Source organism: Triticum urartu, chromosome 6A (genome assembly GCF_056163025.1).
Source record: "Triticum urartu cultivar PI428250 chromosome 6A, HENAU_Tu73, whole genome shotgun sequence".
NCBI classification, from domain to species: Eukaryota; Viridiplantae; Streptophyta; class Magnoliopsida; order Poales; family Poaceae; genus Triticum; species Triticum urartu.
In genome coordinates, this window is record NC_141878.1 from 449,106,763 (window position 1) to 449,128,915 (window position 22,153).

Below are 22,153 nucleotides of genomic sequence, written 5' to 3' on the forward strand. Positions count from 1 at the left end.
AAACAAAAGGCTCCAAAGAAATTTTCCTGCAAAATTTCTATTTAGAATTCTTACGAAATTCTTCCAATGTTGGGAAACGTAGCATGCAATTTAAAAAAAATTCCTACGCTCACACAAGATCTATCTAGGAGATGCATAGCAACGAGAGGGGGAGAGTGTGTCTACGTACCCTTGTAGACCGAAAGCGGAAGCGTTTGACAACGCGGTTGATGTAGTCGAACTTCTTCTTGTTCCGACCGATCAAGCACCGAATGTACGACACCTCCGAGTTCTGCACACATTCAGCGAGATGACGTCCCTTGCTTTCTTGATCCGGCAAGGTGTCGAGGAAGTAGATGAGTTCCATCAACACATGACGGTGTGGTGACGATGATGGTGAAGTGATCCGCACAGGGCTTCGCCTAAGCACCGCGAGAATATGACCGGGGGTGTAAACTGTGGAGGGGGGCTCCGCACACTGCTAACAATTGATGTTGTGTGCTTGTGAGGTGCCCCCTCCCCACATATATATAGGTGGGAGGGGAGGAGAGGCAGCCAGGGGCGCCTAGGGTTGGCCGCCGCCCCCTAGGGGCCCTGCCTTGCCCTGCACCCCCTTTCCATGTATGCATAAAGGGGAAGGAAAGAAGGGGGGGGGGGTGAGGGAAGGAAGTGGGAATCCTAATCCACACTTTCCTTGGCCTTCCCCCTTTCCTTATCCTCATCCTATAGCCTTATAGGGCGCACCAGCCCCTTGTGGGCTGGTGTGTTCCTTCAGAAGGCCCATATGGCCCATAGGATTGCCGGGGGTACACGAAACACCTTCCGATGACCCGATAAGTACCTGATACCCTCCGAAACTCTTCCAATGTCCGAATACCATCACCCTATATATCAATCTTTACCTCTCAACCATTTCAAGACTCCTTGTCATGTCCGTGATCTCATCCGGGACTTCGAACAACATTCGGTCACCAAAACACATAACTCATATAATACAAAATCGTCATCGAATGTTAAGCGTGCGACCCTATGTGTTCGAGAACTATGTAGACATGAACGAGACACCTCTCCAGTCAATAACTAATAGAGGAACCTGGATGCTCATATTGGCTCCTAAATATTCTACGAAGATTTTTATCGGTCAAACCATAATGACAACATATGTTATTCCCTTTGTCCATCGGTATGTTTGTTGCCCGAGATTTGATCGTGGTATCCACATAACTAGTTCAATCTCGTTACCAGCAAGTCTTTTTACTCGTTCCGTAATACATCATCCCGTAACTAACTCATTAGTCACATTGCTTGCAAGGCATGTCGGTGTCAAAACTGGCGGATCTTGGGTAGGGGGTCCCGAACTGTGCGTCTAGGCCGGATGGTAATAGGAGGCAAGGGACATGATGTTTTACCCAGGTTCGGGCCCTCTTGATGGAGGTAAAACCCTATGTCCTGCTTGATTGATATTGATGATATGGGTAGTACAAGAGTAGATCTACCACAAGATCAGAGAGGCTAAACCCTAGAAGCTAGCCTATGGTATGATTGTATGTTGTGGTTGTTGTTCTACGGACTAAAACCCTTCGGTTTATATAGATACCAGAGAGGGTTAGGGTTACACAAGGTCGGTTACAAAGAGGAGATATCCATATCTGTATTGCCTAGATTGCCTTCCATGCCAAGTAGAGTCCCATCCGGACACGAGACGAAGTCTTCAATCTTGTATCTTCATAGTCTAACAGTCCGGCCAATGGAGATAGTCCGGCTGTCCGAAGACCCCCTAATCCAGGACTCCCTCAGTAGCCCCTGAACCAGGCTTCAATGACGATTAGTCCGGCGCGCAGTATTGTCTTCGGCATTGCAAGGCGGGTTCCTTCTCCGAATACATCACAGAAGATTTTGAATATGAGGATAGTGTCCGACCCTGCAAAATAAGTTCCACATTCCACCGTAGAGAGAATAATATTTTCGCAGATCTATTTTGCTAACTTGTTTTGGCAGCACGACGTTATGTCATGGCCCGGTGATTATTCGAACCGTTTCTTTTAACCAGCTCCACACATAACGTGAGGCGGTTTCTTGACACGTCCTGTCGAAGCGGAGATCGTGTTCCCCCAATTACGGGATTCTCATTAATGCGGTCGTGGGTAACCCAACTGTGTCTAGAACTCCTAGATTATAGGCAAGTCCTAAATGGCTGCAGAGAGGACGCTTGATATTCACCCTCTTTATAAAGGGACAAGGTTTTCGCCTTTTCCCTCTCGTGCTCAATCGAACCCTTCCCCTGCCTCGAGTTCTAACACCCAAAGCCCAGGTTAGGTGCTCCGGATCTTCAATCATGTCCGGATCCAGCCTTCAAGGCTGATGGATGCCCTCCTCCATTACGGAAGAGGACATTAAGAAGTTGAGGGAGGCCAGATACCTGACCGCCGAGTTTTCGCATTGGCTGCCTGCTCGAGGGAAGATCGTCCCTACTCCCGAACCCAACGAGAACGTCGTGTTCGTCTCCCACTTCCTCTGAGGTCTAGGCCTCACTCTGGATTCCTTCGTCAGGGGTTTGATGTTCTATTACGGGCTAGATTTCCACGATCTAGCTCCGGACTCCTTTCTCCACATCTCGACATTTATTGTCGTGTGTGAGGCCTTCCTCCGCGTTACCCCTCACTTCGGCCTATGGCTCAAGACCTTTGAAGTAAAGCCAAAGATGATCGAGGGGCAACATGCAGCGTGCGGAGGTGCATCAATAGGCAAGATGGAAGGAGCTCCATGGCTGAAAGGTTCCTTTCCAGAGGTGTCTGAATTATGGCAACGGGAGTGGTCTTACGTCACAGCTCCCAGAAGTGCCAAGTGGGCGGCTGCCCCCGCTTTCCGCTCGGGCCCCCCACCACAACTGATGTGATGTAGGGTGGAACCCTAGATGGCCGATCTTTCACGAAAGGAGTGGATCCCAAGGATGAACACGAAGAACACGAGGGGAAAACGGGGGAAAACACGAGAGAAATCACTCAACCAACAAGAAATAGATCACACATGCGCTAGATCGATGAACACAAAGGAAGATACATTGATCCAAAGTCAACAACGGACGATACAAACGGTAACCGGGTTCTTCTCCGTGAGGAGGTCTTGATGGGGCCACCCAAGAGGGGGTCTTGAATCCAAGGGGAACTTCTCCGTAGAGGGGCCGCGGTCTCTCTCGTGGAGTAGATCCGTAATGGATGAGCGTAGCTCTATCTCGAAGTATGAGCTAAACCAATGCTAACCCTAACTAGGAGGAGGTGGAGGAGTATATATAGTCTAGGTCCACGAAGGGGTAAGTGGGAGAGGGATACATGGGCCTCGGGCCCAATCTCTGTACGCAGACAGGTACCGGACGTCCGATGGGGACCGGTCGTCCGGTGGCTCGTGGGCTTCCGGACGTCCGGTAGTCGCCGGACTTCCGCTCACTTTGGCTCGGTTGAGGGACACCAGTCGTCCGGTCTGGACCGGTCGTCCGGTGGATCTTCAGGCGCCGGACGTCCGGACCCGACCGGTCGTCCGGTGGCTGGAGCTTCTTCGACAACTCTTCTTCTTGTGTCTTCTCTTCCAGGCTTCCCTCGCGGATGGTGTAGGTGATCCTTGGCACTTGCACTCCTCCTCGTCATCCGTGAAGCTCCGACAATACCTATGCATGCACGATGGAGGGTCAAGTAGTATACCATCCTCAAAGGGGTCAAGTGAGCACGTGTAAAGGAGAGGATTCACCTTTATGTATGTGAATTAGATGTCGCACGTGTCACTTGCCGAATGAACTCTTGACATGGTGATGTCCATAGGATGCTCCGCATCATCCCCTCCCCCTTGGGAAAGATCCGACCTCGGATCAAAATCCAAATCACCATGGGAAAGAGATGGCATCGCCATGTAGTAGTGGTTGATCACCAAGTTCTCATCATCTTGAAGCTTGAAATGGGCACTCTTCAATGTCGCACCGTCTCGTGAGTCCTTCAAAAGGAGCAAGGAGAACAAACACTTGGAAAAACAAATGCGGTTAGCGTTAGTGCAAAACCAAGGATTCAAGTGGTGATTCACCCAACAAGTGTTGTCATCAAGCATAGCATATGGTGTGACAAAGGATTGTGACATGGCATGTAAGCACATAAATTGAGCACAAAGAAGGACATCATGGAAACAAGCATGTGAATGTGAGGTAGTGATGCAAATATGTGTGACAAGAGAAGAAGCATCTACCTCAAGTTCATAGCAAGCATTCACAAATTGCTCAATGTAAGGTCGATGGTAGGCATATGAATCATTCACAACACCAAGTAAAATGAAGTGTCTAAACACATGGGTCAAGTGCAAGACAATCCAAGCATAACGTGCATGGGGTGTAGTGAATATCGTGTGGCACTCAACACAATGGAAAGAGCAATTGTTCATCATGTGTGAGGCAATCAAGGCAAGCATGTAGCAGTCAATGGGACATGGCATATGTGAAGTGATGACATTGTTGCAACCAAACATGTGATAGGAGCAAGTAATCCAAGAATTGGATGCAACACACAAGGCATATATATCATGATGCATGGAATTGTGAAAATGACAAGTGGAAGCAAGATCTCTAACATGTGCGCATGAAAGGGGTCCAAGATGACAAATAAGTCGCATGGTGCAAGCAACACAAGTAGTATGATCCACAATATGCATGCTCATGGTTTGGGGGTTCTCAAAAGAGAAGGATATCACCTTGAAAGCATGTTCTTGTGCGTCCTTCACAATGCCGAAGTACAAGCAAGTGCGATGTAGAATCGTTGTGGTAGAAGGTGGTTCGCTCTCAAGAGCTCGGATTGTCAACTCACGTGACGTGGAAGTTGACACGAAGTCCAAGTATCCTACACATGCACACAACAAAAGAAAGAATGTATGTGCATGGTAGATAAACACATCATCCATCATGATGGTTCTCTTCTCTTGCACATAACCATTAGAAGCACAAGTGCGTGAAGAATATGATGCAAAAATGGCAATATTCATGGCACTAGGTATATGGTGCAAAGAGGTAAGACAAGCATGCTTCATAAGGAATATGTCAAAATCTCCAAATATATGTGAGAATGCTATGGGGGCAAACTCATTATCAAGACTAAATGCATAATTGCACTCAATACATGGCAAATCATCTAGCATGAGAGAGGCAACATATGGAGAGATATGACAAGAAGCAATAACAATCATGTCGTGCAAACTAGTGGAGCGAAGATGCAACACACTAGAGGAAATCATGGCAATGATGTCATGTGAGTAAATAATAGGCATAGGCAATGCACATGAGATATCGCAAGCACGAACACAAAACAAGATCATAGTATAAGCATAGGCATGGGGCACAAAGCAAACATGGCAATAATAAGTGATATCTCCGCCAAGCTTGCAAATACACATAGAAGTTCTAGAATCAATCATCATGTGTAATGCAAAGCATGGGTCACAAATGCATGGCAAAGGCATAGGAATGAGCATATCATGCAAAGTGAACATGGCAAGATGGGCATATAATATGTAATGGACAATAACCCATAGCCAAGTGAGGGTCATGTAGAAGAAATGCACGAAGTCTTTGCGCGAAGCGAGCGGTGGGAAAGACAATCCATGGGATCTCAAGTCATCGTTGCTCTCTAGAGCTCGTTTTGTCAACTCGTGGGATTGCGAGGTTGACAAGTATTCAAGGGTACCTACACAAAAGAGACACAAACCAAAGAAATTGTGCGCATGGTAAATGTACACATCATCCATCTTGATGTGTATTTGCACGTGGAAGTTAGCACAAGATAAGCATCGCTCAAAGAAATTTGATGCATGGTATAAGAACATGTCATCCATCATGAAGGAATAGTTATTGTGTATAACATTATGGGGATGCAAATTGAGCATACAAGTATATGGCACATCAATAGCATGTTATTCATGGGAAGCATATTGTGCACATAAGTATGAGGATCATGCAATGGATGGGAGTGATCAAAATCTCCTAAAATGTATGAGGAAACTATGGGGGTCTCCTCATGAGCAATATTGGAAACATCATATGGAGAAAAAGGACAACATCCAAAGCAATGCATATCCGAAGCTAGGTGGTCATGGCATGGCATATGAGATAAATGATGCAAAGGGAGCATATCAATATCATCACAAGAGAAACAAATGCCAATAACCATGGGCTTGTCATCTATGCCATAAGTGCAAATTGGGTTAATCTTAATGGCATATGCATAGTCACTATGAAGAGATTGCAAATATGACATGTGGTCAATCTCATGCATAGCATATGACAAGTCAAGCGGATTGGCAAACATGATGTGACCGAGAGAATTAGCACAAGAAATCCTATGTAACATGGCATCACAACTAATAGACTCCACATGGAAATCATCATACTCATCACAAATGGGTAAATCATCGCTTGGGGAAGTCACACTAGCATGAAGCATGGAAATAGGTTGATCAACATCATGCAAGCAATTAATGTCATGATAGTCCACTAGTGGGACAAGAGCATCACCTTCACCTATGTTACCTTTGTCATTCCACTCATGTGGTGCAGGTGAGGTGGGTAAGACCGAATGGTGGTCAAGATCATCATTGTGATGGAACCATGTGGGGGGTGCATCATATTCCACCATGGCCATCGTCTTGTCCAAAGGTAGGACGAAGTCGTCGAGAATCGGCGCGTCATCATATAAGGGACCTAGCACCAAATGAGAAGACACAATAGAGGTAGAGATCAAGTCGTTAGTGTTAAAAGTGGCCTCACATGACCTATCAACTATCTCACTCTATCTATGGGGTGGTTCACTCACTCCCTCAAAATAGGTGCACTCAAACTCACATATGGTGGAGTCACTCGTCTCACTCAAGAGGTGGGGGTTGTGGCTCTCCTCACATGGGAATAGTGGAAACACATCATATATGGGGCTAGTGGTGAAATCACTCTCACTCTCAATATGGTGGCTAAAGCCACTCAAGTCATCACATGTAGCCGTGGTCGAAGGGAAAATCCCATGCTCAACCGTCTCGTAGTCGTCGTTGTGGATGAAGGCTGAAGATGGCACAACATCACTCTCGCCGTGGATGAAGGCCGAAGATGGCACATCATCACACTCGCCTCCTAAGATGGAAGCATCATCCTTGCTTGCCACCGTGTCGCTCGCCTCCAAAGCTTGGTCCTTGAGGGTCTCCGTAGTCGTACTCGTCGCCGTACCGTCTTGAAAAAGAGTCATGGAGGACTCGGCATCGTCAATGCCACAAAGAGGGATGGCGTCGGACTTGGGAGTATCGTCTTGGAGCTCGTCGGGCTTGGACATCTTGGTGGTACTATCCTCATGCTTGTTCTCATGGAGCTTGGTTGTCACGAAGTGAGCTTGGGGTAGAGAAACTTTGGCCTGCATGAGTTCTTGTTCCGCCTTGAGAGCACCAATGTAGTTGTTGTCGAGGGACTTGTAGTTCTCGAGGAAGATCGTCTTGGAGATGTCGTTGTGCAATCCCATCATGAAGTGGAACTTCATCGAAATGGGGTCGTCCACGCCGGCTCGTCGCAAGGCAATCTTCATCTCCTTGAAGTACTCGTCGATGGACTTGGATCCTTGGATAGTGTTCTCCAATTGGCGTTGAAGTTGTTCCGTGTAGGTTGGAGGCACAAACTCTCGCCGCAAAGCTCTCTTCGTCTTGGGCCAACTCATGTCATAGGTCTCCGAAGGTGCGTGAAGCCACCATGTGGACGCGTAGTCATGGAAGTTCCTTGTGGCGCACTTCACTTGATCTTCGGGAGGAACTTGATGTAGCTTGAGGTAGTCGTCCATCAAACGCTCCCACTCGAGATACTCCTCGGGTTCTTGAGTCCCATAGAAAGGAATCGTGTGGCTGATGTCGAGGTCGTAGTAGCTCGTGGAAGTCGCGGACTTGAGCTTGGGGAGCTTCTCTTGAGCGTAGTCTTGAGGTGCTTGTTGGCGAAGATGCCATATATCCGAAGGCGAAGATGCCTTGAAGTCGCTTGGCGAAGATGCCAAAGTGGTTGGTGTAGCCGTAGCTCCGTCTTGGTGGTGCTTGTCTCGCGGTCTTCTCTTGTGGTCATGAAGTTTGGACTTGGCGCGAAGTAGGGCTTGTTGCGACTTGTAGGTAGGCGCATCTCGAGCATCTTCATGATGATGTTGTCATTGTCGTGCTTGAGCTCGATGTAGATGTCGTTCGTTGTCGTCGTCGTGCACATGTTGCTTGGAGGTGACTTGCCCTTCATGACGAGGAGGATCACAAACGTGATGGTGGTCGCCATGGAGATGTGGACGAGGACGACTTGTGCTTGCATCATTTTTGCGCTCCAAAGACTTGTGACTTGAACGTCGCCGCCTTGAGGATGATGAAGGGGAAGAACGGTTGATCAACAAGGTCCGAATCTCCTCCATCCTTGCATCTTGCTCCTCCTTTTATGCGGAAAGCTTGTTGTTGATGTAGTTGTACACGCCGTCGTTGTTGTGGAAGACCGGAGATGAAATGCCTTGCCTATCCATCACAAGATTCGAGCCAATATGAGTGGAGAAAGAGAAGAACGAATACCAAATGTACCTTGACCGAAGTTGAAAATGGATCAATCATCACTCCAATGTGGACAAGGAAATAGCACAATTGGTACCAATTCTTGTCGGTTTCTCACACCTAGACAAGTAAGGCTTATGGTGGAGCTCGGTGAGGATAGTGGCACAAAAAATTGATGTAAAATGTTAGCAAGAGTCAATAATGTTGAAAGAGATTCACAAATTTGCAAGTGTAACAAGTAGACCAATAGCAATATGTGGCACACGGAAACACACACATGGATAGATAAATGTGGTCGTGCAACCAAGGATGAGCACAAAATGTGGAATCCACGGAAAATGCTCGTGTTGCACAACTCAAGAGAGACGCTAGCACGATTGCTCTATAGGCGGATACGACACTTGTGCACAACCTATAAGATGCAAAATGGATAAATTTCTATCCCAAATATGCTATGTATGTATGGTTCCCGGTGTTTGATCCAAGATGATCGGATATGAAAATCTTATGCAATGTGGTGGATGCTATGGCTATTACTTACAAGCTCTTTGTTCACTCTCTTTTGCTTAAAAGCTTATTCTTTTTTTTTCTTTTTGTATGGCCACTTTGCGAAATGCACAAACCAAGATAGCAATTGTATATATGCGGGAACAAACTTGAGGCACACGAGATGATATGGTACCAATATGATATGGTATGTATGCAATGTATGGTGTAGATCACTAATGTGCACAAGTAACGTTGCCGGCAATACTCAAATGGTTAGCCTCGATAGGCAAGTAACGCAAAATGGGCTAGGGGTTATCAATGAAATGGCAAAGGAAATGTACAATGGAGGGGTACCACGATACCAAGATGATATGGAGGTTACCGTCCGCGGTGATGATGAGTGGCGGTGATCTTGATGGAGATACAAAGATGATGGAGACTCGTCCCTAAGTAGCCGAAACACCTTAGGAAACGGAAAAACCGCGAACTCAAAATCTCAAACGTCAAATGGTGGTAGCGGAATGCGGTGGTGTTGCACTAGGCAATGCGGAAGTGGAGGTTATGATGGTGGACTATACACGGTGTCGGAGTTGAAAGCACGGTCCCTAAGTAGCCGAAACACCTTAGGAAACGGAAAAACCGCAAACTCAAAATCTCAAACGTCAAATGGTGGTAGCGGAATGCGGTGGTGTTGCACTAGGCAATGCGGAAGTGGAGGTTATGGTGGTGGACTATACACGGTGTCGGAGTTGAAAGCACGGTCCCTAAGTAGTCGAAACACCTTAGGAGACACAACTCACAATACAAACAAAATTGGATTAAGTTGGGGTGGCGGAAGTGTATAGTGGTCAAGCCTATGCGGAAGTGGTGGTAGTGGTCGAAGAAGAAGCAACCGTCCCTAAGTAGCCTAGACACCTTAGGAGACTCAAATCACTCCTCTAGCAATCACTAATGCGATGGGGAACAAAATTGGTTAGGTTGCGGAAGTCGGAGATGGTGTAGCGGATGATGTGGTGGAAGCCCTAGGCAAAGATGCCAAAATTGTCAAAATTTGATGGAGTCAAATGGTGATGGTGGTATTTTTGTGGGAAGGAGGATGTCAAGAGCTTCAAAACGAGCTAAAGAACATCAAAATCGGAGTTCGGATGAATTAGTTATGGCCGAAACAAAAATCAGCCGAAGTCAGTTTTTACAGGTAGCGGACGTCCGGAAATGGACGGATGTCCGGTCGCCGGACGTCCGGTCGGGTCGGAAATCCGCTAATTTCAGCTCGGGTTAGGGGTTCTGGTCGTCCGGTAAGGTCGGACGTCCGGTGCTTCCTGGGTCTCCGGACGTCCGATAAAGTGACGGTCGTCCGGTGGGTCTGGGTCAGCGCGAGTTGCGAGTTTTGGGACGCGATTTTGGGCGGAATTTGGGGATTTTGGGGTCAAAATTGATGAGATTTCGTGGATGAAAGATGGGGAAACTCGGGGAGATGCTAGATCCACTTGAAACCAAGCAAATCCATGGATCAAAATCAACAAAACTTCCTCAAACCAACAAATCACAAAAAAATTGGGGCTATCTTTGGTGGGATTTTTGAATTTAGGATTAAATCAAGCAAAAGAAGGCTAGAAAACGGCGGGGGAGGCTCCGAAATCGTGATCAACGTGGCTCATGATACCAAGATGATGTAGGGTGGAACCCTAGATGGCCGATCTTTCACGAAAGGAGCGGATCCCAAGGATGAACACGAAGAACATGAGGGGAAAACGAGGGAAAACACGAGAGAAATCACTCAACCAACAAGAAATAGATCACACATGCGCTAGATCGATGAACACAAAGGAAGATACATTGATCCAAAGTCAACAACGGACGATACAAACGGTAACCGGGTTCTTCTCCGTGAGGAGGTCTTGATGGGGCCACCCAGAGGGGGTCTTGAATCCAAGGGGAACTTCTCCGTAGAGGGGCCGCGGTCTCTCTCGTGGAGTAGATCCGTAATGGATGAGTGTAGCTCTATCTCGAAGTATGAGCTAAACCAACGCTGACCCTAACTAGGAGGAGGTGGAGGAGTATATATAGTCTAGGTCCACAAAGGGGTAAGCGGGAGAGGGATACATGGGCCTCGGGCCCGATCTCTGTACGTAGACAGGTACCGGACGTCCGCTGGGGACCGGTCGTCCGGTGGCTCATGGGCTTCCGGACGTCCGGTATTCGCCGGACTTCCGCTCACTTTGGCGCGGTTGAGGGACACCGGTCGTCCGGTGGATCTTCAGGCGCCGGACGTCCGGACCTGACCGGTCGTCCGGTGGCTGGAGCTTCTTCGACAGCTCTTCTTCTTGCGTCTTCTCTTCCAGGCTTCCCTCGCGGATGGTGTAGGTGATCCTTGGCGCTTGCACTCCTCCTCGTCATCCATGAAGATCCGACAATACCTATGCATGCACGATGGAGGGTCAAGTAGTATACCATCCTCGAAGGGGTCAAGTGAGCACGTGTAAAGGAGAGGATTCACCTTTATGTATGTGAAGTAGATGTCGCACGTGTCACTTGCTGAATGAACTCTTGACATGGTGATGTCCATAGGATGCTCCGCATCATGATGTTATGGATTAGCAGAGGTCTGAGCTGGGGTCCAGCCAAGGACGTGCCTCTAGTGCAAAGCCGCATCCGAGATCTCTTCGAGGGAGATTTTAATTTGGTTGTGGTAATACAAGTTATGCTGGTTCGTCAAGTCCAGCCTTGCAAACACCGGCCCCTTCTCTTGTGTGAGTTCAACCCAGAGGGACCGCGTGCCATTCAAAGTTTCCTTGGCCTGACGCACGAGGAGATGTACAAGTCATTCTTCGGACCTCAAGTAGAGTGTCCGGATATTACCGAGGACGTGGGCCTGAGCAGTAACCGCGCCACCGAACAAGTAAGAAATCCTCTGGCGGAACACACTGTCTTTTATTCTTCACGAAGTTATTTCTGGGAGTTTGCTTTTTGACCAGGACTGGCTAACAAAGGCGAAGATGATTCGGTGTTTGGCCCCCCTCCCTGAGGGTTTGGAAAATCCGGTATTGGAAAAGATGCTCGAGGTCGCACCTTGCCCGGAGCCCTCGAAGGAAGATACGGGGGGGGGGGGGGTAATATGGGCGGACGCGGGCCCCCATCGCTGCCCGTTCCAACCGAGGGAATGAGCATCTCCATGAAGGAGGATAACCGGGGGAGGAAAAGGACTGCTTCCGAGGATCCGGAAGCCGAAGCCTCCAAATGGGAGAAGAAGTCTCCCACAGAGGGTCCTGCCTCGGGGGGTGCTTTTTCCGCACAAAGTCCGCGGGGGGATCAGCCCTCCAACGAGTCGTAAGTGATCCAAAATACTTTAATAGTAAAGGTATGCTATCTTTTTTCTGAGAAAATAACCACCACATATATCTTTTAGTTCGGGCCTTAGCCCCTCTCAGCTCAGCTCGTCTTCGGGGGATCTTCTTCCAGAGATGATGGAGAGCGAAACGCCTCCCCCGGACTCCTCCGCTCAAGAAGGGGCGACCCCAAAGTGTCATCACGGAGGGCCTCTCTGGATCCGGTGAGGCCAGAAGATAATCCCATAGACCCCCAAAGTCCCCAGCGTCCGGCTCCCGAAGAGAGCAGACAAAAGAGTCCGGCACCGTATGGTATGCGGTCGGACGTTCTGAGGGGGTTGGTGGGGCGAGCGGCCATCTCAGAAGAACACCGTATGCTGATGGATACGGTGATGGAGAGAATTTCGTCCGCCAAAAGCGGATTACATGAAGCCTTTATGAGTCTACTGACAGGCTTTGAGGTACGTGAGATAATATGTGATAGTATTGCACATGTTAGGTGTGCCCTGTGTAGATAGTAGCCCCTGAGACTCTGGGTTTCGTCGAGAACGGCGGCGAACAGAGGATCATATTCCCAGGCAATAACCAGATTACCCCTATGTGCAGGTGGTGGAAGCTCCGGTGGCTAGCCGGACTAGTGAGTTTGCCAAATTAAAACGGCAACTGGATGCGGCAAACGCCAACATCGAGCTTGTTAACAAGAGGCTTGACGAGGCACAAGGTAAGTGTTATTATCTGGTGAACACCACATAGTAAGAGCAGCATGATGCCAGTATCTTTAATATGTTGTGACCACAGATGGAGCTGTCACCGTGGAAACCTTGCGGGCAGAACTTGCCCGAGCCAAGGAACAAGCGAGGATTAGTAATGAGGCTGCTTTGAAGGCGGCCGAAGAGTTGAAAGCCGAGAAGGCCGCACATTGCGAAAGCCAAGAGAAGATGGCCAAGATGGCCGTAGAATTAAAAGACACCGCCGACCATTGCCAGGTCCTTGAAAAAGAAAACCGAGCGAAGACAACGGACCTTGAGAAGGCCACGATGGCGGACAAAGACACCCATTCTGCTATGAGAGCGAAGAAGGAGGAGCTGCGGGAAGCCGGGGATATTGCGGCTGGGAAACCCTTCATGTTACGGAGGAAGTTCGGAGATCCACGGTATGCCCCTCTGGATCGGCTGTGGAGTTCGGCAGATGCGTATATGGATTTGGTGGCAAGCGCTGCCGATGCGGCCAAGTACTTCCAAGGTCAGACAGATCGTGAAGTGGACAAGCTGTTCTGGTCGCAATTCAACATTCCAGAGCGTCCGCTTTCATTGACTGACCAGCTAGCCGAATGGGCCGAACTGAATAGGTTGTCCGGACTCGCCATGAGGTCTGTTGTGGATCAGCTATGGCCGGAAAAGCCAAAGCCGAACAGCTATTTCAGCTTAGTGCAGCAATTCCTTGGTGCGGTGCCGCGCATTAATGCGATGAAGAGGTCGGCGTGCATAGAAGGCTCACGGATGGCCCTTTCCCGTGTTAAAGCATACTGGGCGGAGATGGACGCTACCACTGTTGCGGCGCCGAGTGGCTGCCGAGCACTATTTTGAGGAGGTTCTCGAGGGTGCTCGTTTGATAGAGGCCCAGTGCTCGAAGAATATTATTTTTGAGTGATATGTATTCTCATTGTAAACACAATGCTTTTATGAAGTTTTATAAGGCTATGTTTATACTTTTGCCTGAAAGTAATGTGATGCCTCCTGTGCGGCCGTTTATGTATACATGTGTATAACCTGAAAGATTGCAGCCGTCGGCTTCAACCCCCACGCATATAATGCAGAGGTGCTCGCGAAGAACGGTGTTCACACTTAACCCAACGTCTTGGTCCTATTAAGGAGGTGATAGCGTAGCGAACGAGGCAACCAGACTATAATGCTTCAACACTTTCACTTAGCCATAGGAGTTTGACAGTGGGGCTACTAGATAGCCCCTGGTGGCTCCGCACTCTCCCGATCACGGGGTGCATGCATGCCTGGCCGGAAAACATCCCTTCATTAAGGCAGAGGAATTCTAAGATTCCGATAGGTCATCGAGTGGTTGACCAGTCTCACGCTATATCATGATAGTCAGTTTTCGGCTTTCTCTACTGAGGTGCTCGTCCGGATGAACCAGGGCACAATCGCAGCTGTTCTCCTGGTGCTACCTTAGCCGATAAAGCGGAACGTAAGGCACCAAAACACAGGAGCCAGGCAAACCCAACATTTGAGGCCAAACTCGCGACGCCGAACACTCCCTAAGGTATTCGGTCTTTATGGTATAAACCGGGCCTAAATAGTGCCCTTTGTAAGAAGCCCCTTGTGTCCAGGTACGTGCATTATTCTGACGTGGCCACATGCCAAGACGTCAGCATCCTTCTCAACTGTGCTGAGAATTCGGTGGATGTGTATCAACAAGGGACAATAAAAAAGGTTTATGCAGGGTCTTAATCTAAAAAGAATCCTTGGAGCGGGTCCCTGCTGCACGTCTGCGCCTGTATCTCCATTGTGCCGTATCCTGGACGGGTGTAGCACGATGATCATCTGTAAAAGAGAGGAACTTAGGTGAAAAAGTTGTCGTGAAAAAAGATAGTTTTTAAAGAAACCATGTATAATTCAAGATGAGTAAAAATTGCCACTTGTCTGCGCGCGTTGAGCCCCTGTATTTGTAATAGGAGTGTGACCATTGATCCAGTATGAATTACATATAGCTGCTCCGGACTCGTCTAACCGTGTCCGAGGTCTTGACGACCTGTTAAATGCTTTAGTTGGTGAGGCCGTTTTTAGTGTGCGGCTGCCAAGGCAGCCGCACTCTCTTCAGCGTGCAAAGATCGCTTAATACTTCCGTTCACTATAATGATGCCACGTGGGCCAGGTATCTTGAGTGTGACGGAAGCGTAGTGCGGTATTGCATTAAAGCGAGCGAAAGCTTCGCGTCCGAGTAGTGCTTGATAGCCACTTTGGAACGGAGCGATGTGGAAGGTTAAATGTTCGCTACGGAAGTTATCGGGGAAGCCGAATATAACCTTTAGTAGCAGGGAGCCTGTGCAATGAGCCCTTGGGCCTGGCGTTACTCCTTTAAAGGTAGTATTGCTATGGCAAATTTTTGTTGGGTCTATCCCCATTTCACGGATTGTATCCTGGTATATCAGGTTTAGACTGCTGCCACCGTCCATCAGGACTCGTGTGAAGTGGTATCCATCAATTATTGGGTCTAATACCAGGGCAGCCCATCCTGCACGCCGGATACTTGCTGAGTAATCACGATGGTCAAAAGTGATCGGTTGAGATGACTAGTGGAAGGACTCTGCGGTGATAGGCCCTTGGGCATATTTTTCTGGGAGTGCCGTTTTGTTTCTTCCCTTGATCACATGTAACACGTTTACTGTTTTGACTTCTGGTGGGAATTTCTTTTGTTCCCCAGTGTCTTGCTTGAGAGGCTCATCCTCGTCTTCGCTTGGTGTATCCTCCCCCTTGTGTATGGCGTTGAGCTTGCCGGACTGCTTGAAGACCCAACATTCTCTGTGGGTATGATTAGCGGGTTTACCAGGGGTGCTATGGATCTGACATATTTGGTCCAGAATTTTGTTTAGGCTGGACAGTTCGTCTCTGGCGCCTCTAGAGAGCGGCTTCTGCTGACCTGGCCGAGAGCTTTTGAATCCAGTGTTTACTGCCGTGCTCTTCGTGCTGTCTTCTTTATTCCGGCGTTTGTTATTGTTGTTGCGCCGTGATTTCCTATTTCCATCTCTAACTTCGGATGTACCGGGGTCGCTGGTGCTGCATCTGGCTAGCCAGCTATCCTCACCCGCGCAAAAGCGGGTCATGAGGCTTGTTAATGCTGCCATTGTTCTCGACTTTTCTTGGCCGAGGTGTCTGGCAAGCCATTCATCACGGACGCTATGCTTAAACGCTGCCAAGGCTTCGGAGTCCGGACAGTCGACAATTTGGTTCTTTTTAGTAAGAAACTTGTTCCAAAGCTTTCGTGCTGACTCTCTGGGCTGTTGAGTTATATGACTCAAATCATCCGCATCCGGAGGTCGGACATAAGTCCCTTGAAAATTTGCCCAAAAGGCATCTTCGAGCTCTTCCCAACTTCTAATGGAGCTTTCGAGGAGGCTCTTAAGCCAGTGCCGAGCTGGCCCTTTGAGTTTGAGGGGTAAATACTTAATGGCGTGGAGATCATCTCCCCGATCCATGTGGCTATGGATGATATAGTCCTCAATCCAGACCCCAGGGTCTGTTGTTCCATCGTATGCCTCTATGTTTACGGGTTTGAATCCCTCTGGAAATTCATGGTCCAGCACCTCATCGGTGAAACATAGGGAGTGTGCGGCACCCCGATATCTGGGTGTACCGCGTTGTTCGTATGTTTGTTGTGTTGCATCGTATGCTGGAGCACGCTTGCGTGGTCCATACATGGATTTGGTTTCGCCCTCCTTTTGATGCGAGCCCTCACGTACACCGCATATTGGCTTATGTGCGGCGTTGCTTGCCGCTTTATGTTGGCCGTGAGGTCGTCTATCCGACCAGATGGCTATTTTAATTTTTTGTTGTGGGGGGTCTGAGGCCTCCTCATCGAATTCAGGTAGCAACTTTCGCTTTGGGTAGCTCTTGGTGGGGCGATTGCCGCCGTACTTCGCTGCTGTGTTGAGTACTTTACTCCATCTGATTTGGAGTGTGTCCTGCGCAGCCTTGAGCCTTTGCTTCTGCTTTTTCAGACTCCTCGCGGTGGCAACAAGCCTTTGGCGGGCATTCTGCTGCTCCGGGTGCTTGTCCGGCGTTGTGTCGTCCGGACTATCATCTTTGACAGAATTGGTTTGTCCAGTTTGATTCTCCGTATTGCCGTGGTCCAGCGATGGTTCGCCCTGCTCCAACGTTGGGTCTGTATGATCGTTATTTCTGCCGAGGCGGGATTTGGGGCGGTGCTTGCGCCACCGCGTTGACTGCTTCTCGAGGGAACAAGCGTCCTTCTGTACCTCGTCGTCGTCTTCTTTTGGTGTGTCCACCATGTATACGACATATGATGAGGTGGACGTCCAGCGCCCTGTGGGCGGTGGTTCCTCTTCGCCTCCCGCATCGTCATCCATACCGTCGATGTATTCGGAGTCAAAGTCGAGCATGTCGGTTGAGTCATCGACAGTGGATATTAAGTGGGTGGTGGGTGGGCGTCGAATTTCTTCGTCGTCCGCATCCCAATCCTGTTGGCCATAATCCGGCCAGGGCTCTCCTGACAAAGAGAGAGACCTTAGTGAATTCAGAATGTCGCCGAAGGGTGAGTGCTGAAAGATATCCGCGGCGGTGAATTCCATGATCGGCACCCAATCGGATTCAATTGGCCGGGGCGCGGGCGGTTCGGAGTCAGAAAAAGAGTCCGGCACCTTGGGGTCACGGGCTGCGCAGAGGTTTAGGCTGGTGTTCGGCTCGACCGTCGTTGAGACTGCAACCCCTGAGGTGGTGTCTAATCACCCGTCCTCGACTAGCGCAGTTGGCTCCGAGCTAAGGATCGGAGCTGATGCGGATGCGGCCTCTGGGGTACTGTTCGGCGGCAGAGCTAGGTCATACCCATCGTGATAGTGCGGCGCGCCCGGCTGTGGCTCGAATCCGTCGAAGATCAAGTCTTCGCGGATGTCGGCCGTGTAGTTCAAACTTCCAAATCTGACCTGATGGCCAGGGGCGTAGCTTTCAATCTGCTCCAGATGGCCAAGCGAATTAGCCCGCAGTGCAAAGCCGCCGAATACGAAGATCTGTCTAGGGAGAAAAGTCTCACCCTGGACCGCATCGCTATCGATGATAGTAGGAGCCATCAAGCCTAACGGCGGCGACACAGAGGAACTCTCAATGAAAGCACCAATGTCGGTGTCAAAACCGGCGGATCTCGGGTAGGGGGTCCCGAACTGTGCATCTAGGCCGGATGGTAACAGGAGGCAGGGGACACGATGTTTTACCCAAGTTCGGGCCCTCTTGATGGAGGTAAAACCCTACGTCTTGCTTGATTGATATTGATGATATGGGTAGTACAAGAGTAGATCTACCACAAGATCAGAGAGGCTAAACCCTAGAAGCTAGCCTATGGTATGATTGTATGTTGTGGTTGTTGTCCTACGGACTAAAACCCTTCGGTTTATATAGATACCGGAGAGGGTTAGGGTTACACAAGGTCGGTTACAAAGGAAGAGATATCCATATCCGTATTGCCTAGCTTGCCTTCCACGCCAAGTAGAGTCCCATCCGGACACGAGACGAAGTCTTCAATCTTGTATCTTCATAGTCTAACAGTCCGGCCAATGGAGATAGTCCGGCTTTCCGGAGACCCCCTAATCCAGGACTCCCTCACTTCTTATGATGTGTATTACCGAGATGGGCCAGAGATACCTCTTCGATACTCGGAGTGGCAAATCCTAATCTCGATCTATGCCAACCCAACAAACACCTTCGAAGATACCTGTAGAGCATCTTTATAATCACCCAGTTACGTTGTGACGCTTGATAGCACACAAGGCATTCCTCCGATATCCAGGAGTTGCATAATCTCGTAGTCAAAGGAATATGTATATGACATGAAGAAAGCAATAGCAATAAAACTGAACGATCAATATGCTAAGCTAACGTATGGGTCTTGTCCATAACATTATTATCCTAATGATGTGATCCTATTCATCAAATGACAACACATGTCCATCGTTAGGAAACTTAACCATCTTTGATTAACGAGCTAGTCTAGTAGAGGCTTACTAGGGACATGGTGTTTTGTCTATGTATCCACACATCTATCAAGTTTATGGTTAATACAATTCTAGCATGAAAAATAAACATTTATCATGATATAAGTAAATATAAAATAACAACTTTATTATTGACTCTGGGACATATTTCCTTCATCCAAACCAAAGGAGGCCTTAGTGCACAGAAAAAATCCCTTTTACCCCCGACTCGCACACCTCCGCCTCTAGCCCACACATGTGTAGCTCCGACGAGGTATGACAACACTGCCCCTCCCTTGAGGTTGCGCCCACTCATCGGGGTCGCATTGAGGTCCAACACATCCCCCTGTGGTGGTCGTCGTAGCATTCTGGATGGCCTCTGAGACTGGTCGCAACACCCATGAAGTAGCCCTGCCAGACGTCGGTTGCAGCTCACCGGCCACCATCTGTAACACTCATGTAATGCCCCGAGACCGATGTGCCAGGTGTCCTCCAGTTATTCGCTATTGTTGCCTTGTCATTGCTTGCGTGTCATGCATTGCATATCATGTCATCATGTGCATTTCATCTGCATACATGTTCGTCTCATGCATCCGAGCATTTTCCCCGTTGTCCGTTTTGCATTCCGGCGCTCCGCTCTCCTCCGGTGGTCATTTCTTCCTTTTTTTCATGTGTGGGGATTAAACATTTCCGGATTGGACCAAGACTTGCCAAGCGGCCTTGGTTTACTACCGGTAGACCGCCTGTCAAGTTTCGTACCATTTGGACTTCGTTTGATACTCCAACGGTTAACCGAGGGACCTAGAAGGCCTCGTGTGTGTTGCAGCCCAACACCCTTCCAAAGTGGCCCATAACCCACCTAAACCTCCTCCATCATCTCGGTCGTTCGATCACGATCGCGTGGCCGAAAACCGCACCTCATTTGGACTCTCCTAGCTCCATCTACCTATAAATATGTGTCTCCCTCCGAAGTCCTCGCGCAGTTCTAACCCTAGCTTCGTCCTCCTCGCGCCCGGACAAATCTCCCACCGCGCCGGACAATGTCCGCCCCACCGGACACGTCGCTCCAGCCAATCGCCGGACGCCACGTCAGCTTCCCTGCCGCCTCAGCCACTCAGGGGCCGCCACTTGTCGCCGCCGCCGTCCCCGCGCCCCCGGGCCCGAGACGCCCAGATCCGGCCCGCCCGGCCCGGATCCGCCGCGCCGCCCTCTCGACCGAGCTGCGCCGTCCGCCCGTCGTCTTCTTCGCACCCGGTCGCCGGAGTTGCCCCGCGCCACCGGATCTCGCCGCCGCGCCGCTGCTTCTCCGTCCCCACGCAACGTCGCCGCGCCCGAGCTCGCCGGCCGACGTCGTCCGCCGCGGCATGCCGCCCGGCCACCGCCTCCGTTCGCCGGCGTCGACCACCGCCGTCTCCCGCCACCGCATCGCCGGAGCAAGCGCCGCCATCCTTTCTCGCCCTCGCCTCGCCGGAGATCGAAGTCCGGCTGGATCCGGGGAGTGGGATGAGATCCACCACTCCCCCGAACCAAACGGCGCCGCCCCGCGTCCCGGATCTCGCCATCCCGCTTCGTCCGGTTCCGTTGACTTTTACCTCGAGGGTATAATTTCTACTAAGTCCCGGAGATTTCCACGTTTCAAATGCCCTTGTTCATCATGTCGTAACTTTGCATCCGTAGCTCCGTTTTGCGCGTATAGCATATCAAAATGTTCGTCTCAGAGAGTACATCATTTCATCTCATTGCCTCATTTTCATTTGAGCTCATCTGGATGCCCGAAATGCTGTTGGAAGAGTGCTATTTGAGTTAATTGTCAGATCTGCTGCACCAAATAGCTATTTGTCATTTTTGCCATGATTATTCTGTGCATGATATGTCCCTGAGCTCTACATGTGTTTTGTTATATGCTTTGTCATCTTTCCATAGGTGCCACCCATGTATTTTTGTGACGTGTGTGCTTACTAGCACAAGATTGCAAAGTGGTGCATTCGTTAATGCTGATTTCAGGGACTTAGCATTTCCACTAAGTCCTTGATCTGTTTATCTCAATATGCCATATGTTCATGTTGTTTCCTAGTGATCCGTGCCTCCTTTGAGGATGATCAGTAAGGATGTTTTGTTAATCTTGTGGTGCTCCATCCATCCATGTCTTTGTTTGCAATTATTGAGCACCCTAGCTTGAGTCAATCGAGCTCTACTTTTGCTATTTCGTGAATCTGGGCAGATTGTCTACTTGTTACCGATTTTTCCGAGGATGTTGTAGTTGATCCGTGCATGCCATGTTGTTGTTCTTGCCATGTCTAGCTTGTATAATGTGTATTCTTAATGGGTGTATGCTTAGATTGTCATGCCTTGCTCTGTAGTGAGTGCATCGAGCTCGTAAACATGCCTACTTGATATCTGATTTGCATGCTCCAGTTTTTCTCTAAGTCTGTAAACTGTTTATGTTTTTGCCTTGTTCACATGCTTGCAAATGTATTTTCTGATCCCTTTTGGCTCAAGGTCACTAAGGGACTTTTGTTAATCTCTTTGAGTAGCTCCATTCCATGCTTTGCTTTGCCATGTTAAGTTCCTGTAGCATATAGTTTTATAGCTCCAAAGTGTGCTACCTGATCTGAAATTCCAGGCTAGTGTTAATTTCACTAAGTCTGAAACCTGTTATCGTTTGCGCTTTTGCCATGCTTGTTTGAACCTGTTAATGGATGAATTGGCCGTAGCTCAATGTTCATCTTGTGTCAAGCATCATGAATGGATCCCTGCCATGTATTTTTTTGTCATGTTTGGGTGCTGTAGCATGTTCATCTTGTTGCATTTATATGGCTACTTGCTGTATATCGCAGACCGGTGCCATATTCGAATCGCTTGCCATTTCCATACCGTAACTCCGATTCCGGCGTTCTTTATATTGTTTTCAAGCGATTTCATCTCACCTTTCCAGTGGCACACTTGGATTTCCAAGTTGAGGCCAGGTTTAATCATTCCTTTTCAATCATGCATATGCATCGCATACCGCATCTCGCATATCATACCATGTTCATGTGTTGGTTGTTTACTATCTTGTGTGCTTCTTTCGGGTGTTTGCTTC

The 22,153-nt window shown here is 49.0% G+C and overlaps 1 protein-coding gene and 1 pseudogene across 1 annotated transcript; both read right to left on the reverse strand.

Moving 5' to 3' along the window:
• Positions 1-3,935: 3,935 nt before the first annotated feature.
• LOC147965642 (uncharacterized) lies at positions 3,936-4,992 on the reverse strand. Its single transcript, XM_087530546.1, has 2 exons — positions 4,025-4,992; positions 3,936-3,960 (listed from the first exon to the last, which is right to left on the reverse strand). The coding sequence occupies exons 1-2, from the start codon at positions 4,990-4,992 to the stop codon at positions 3,936-3,938; spliced, it is 993 nt and encodes a 330-aa protein (XP_087386672.1).
• A 1,435-nt stretch (positions 4,993-6,427) lies between these two features.
• On the reverse strand, positions 6,428-7,814 carry LOC147965643 (uncharacterized; annotated as a pseudogene).
• Positions 7,815-22,153: the final 14,339 nt, after the last annotated feature.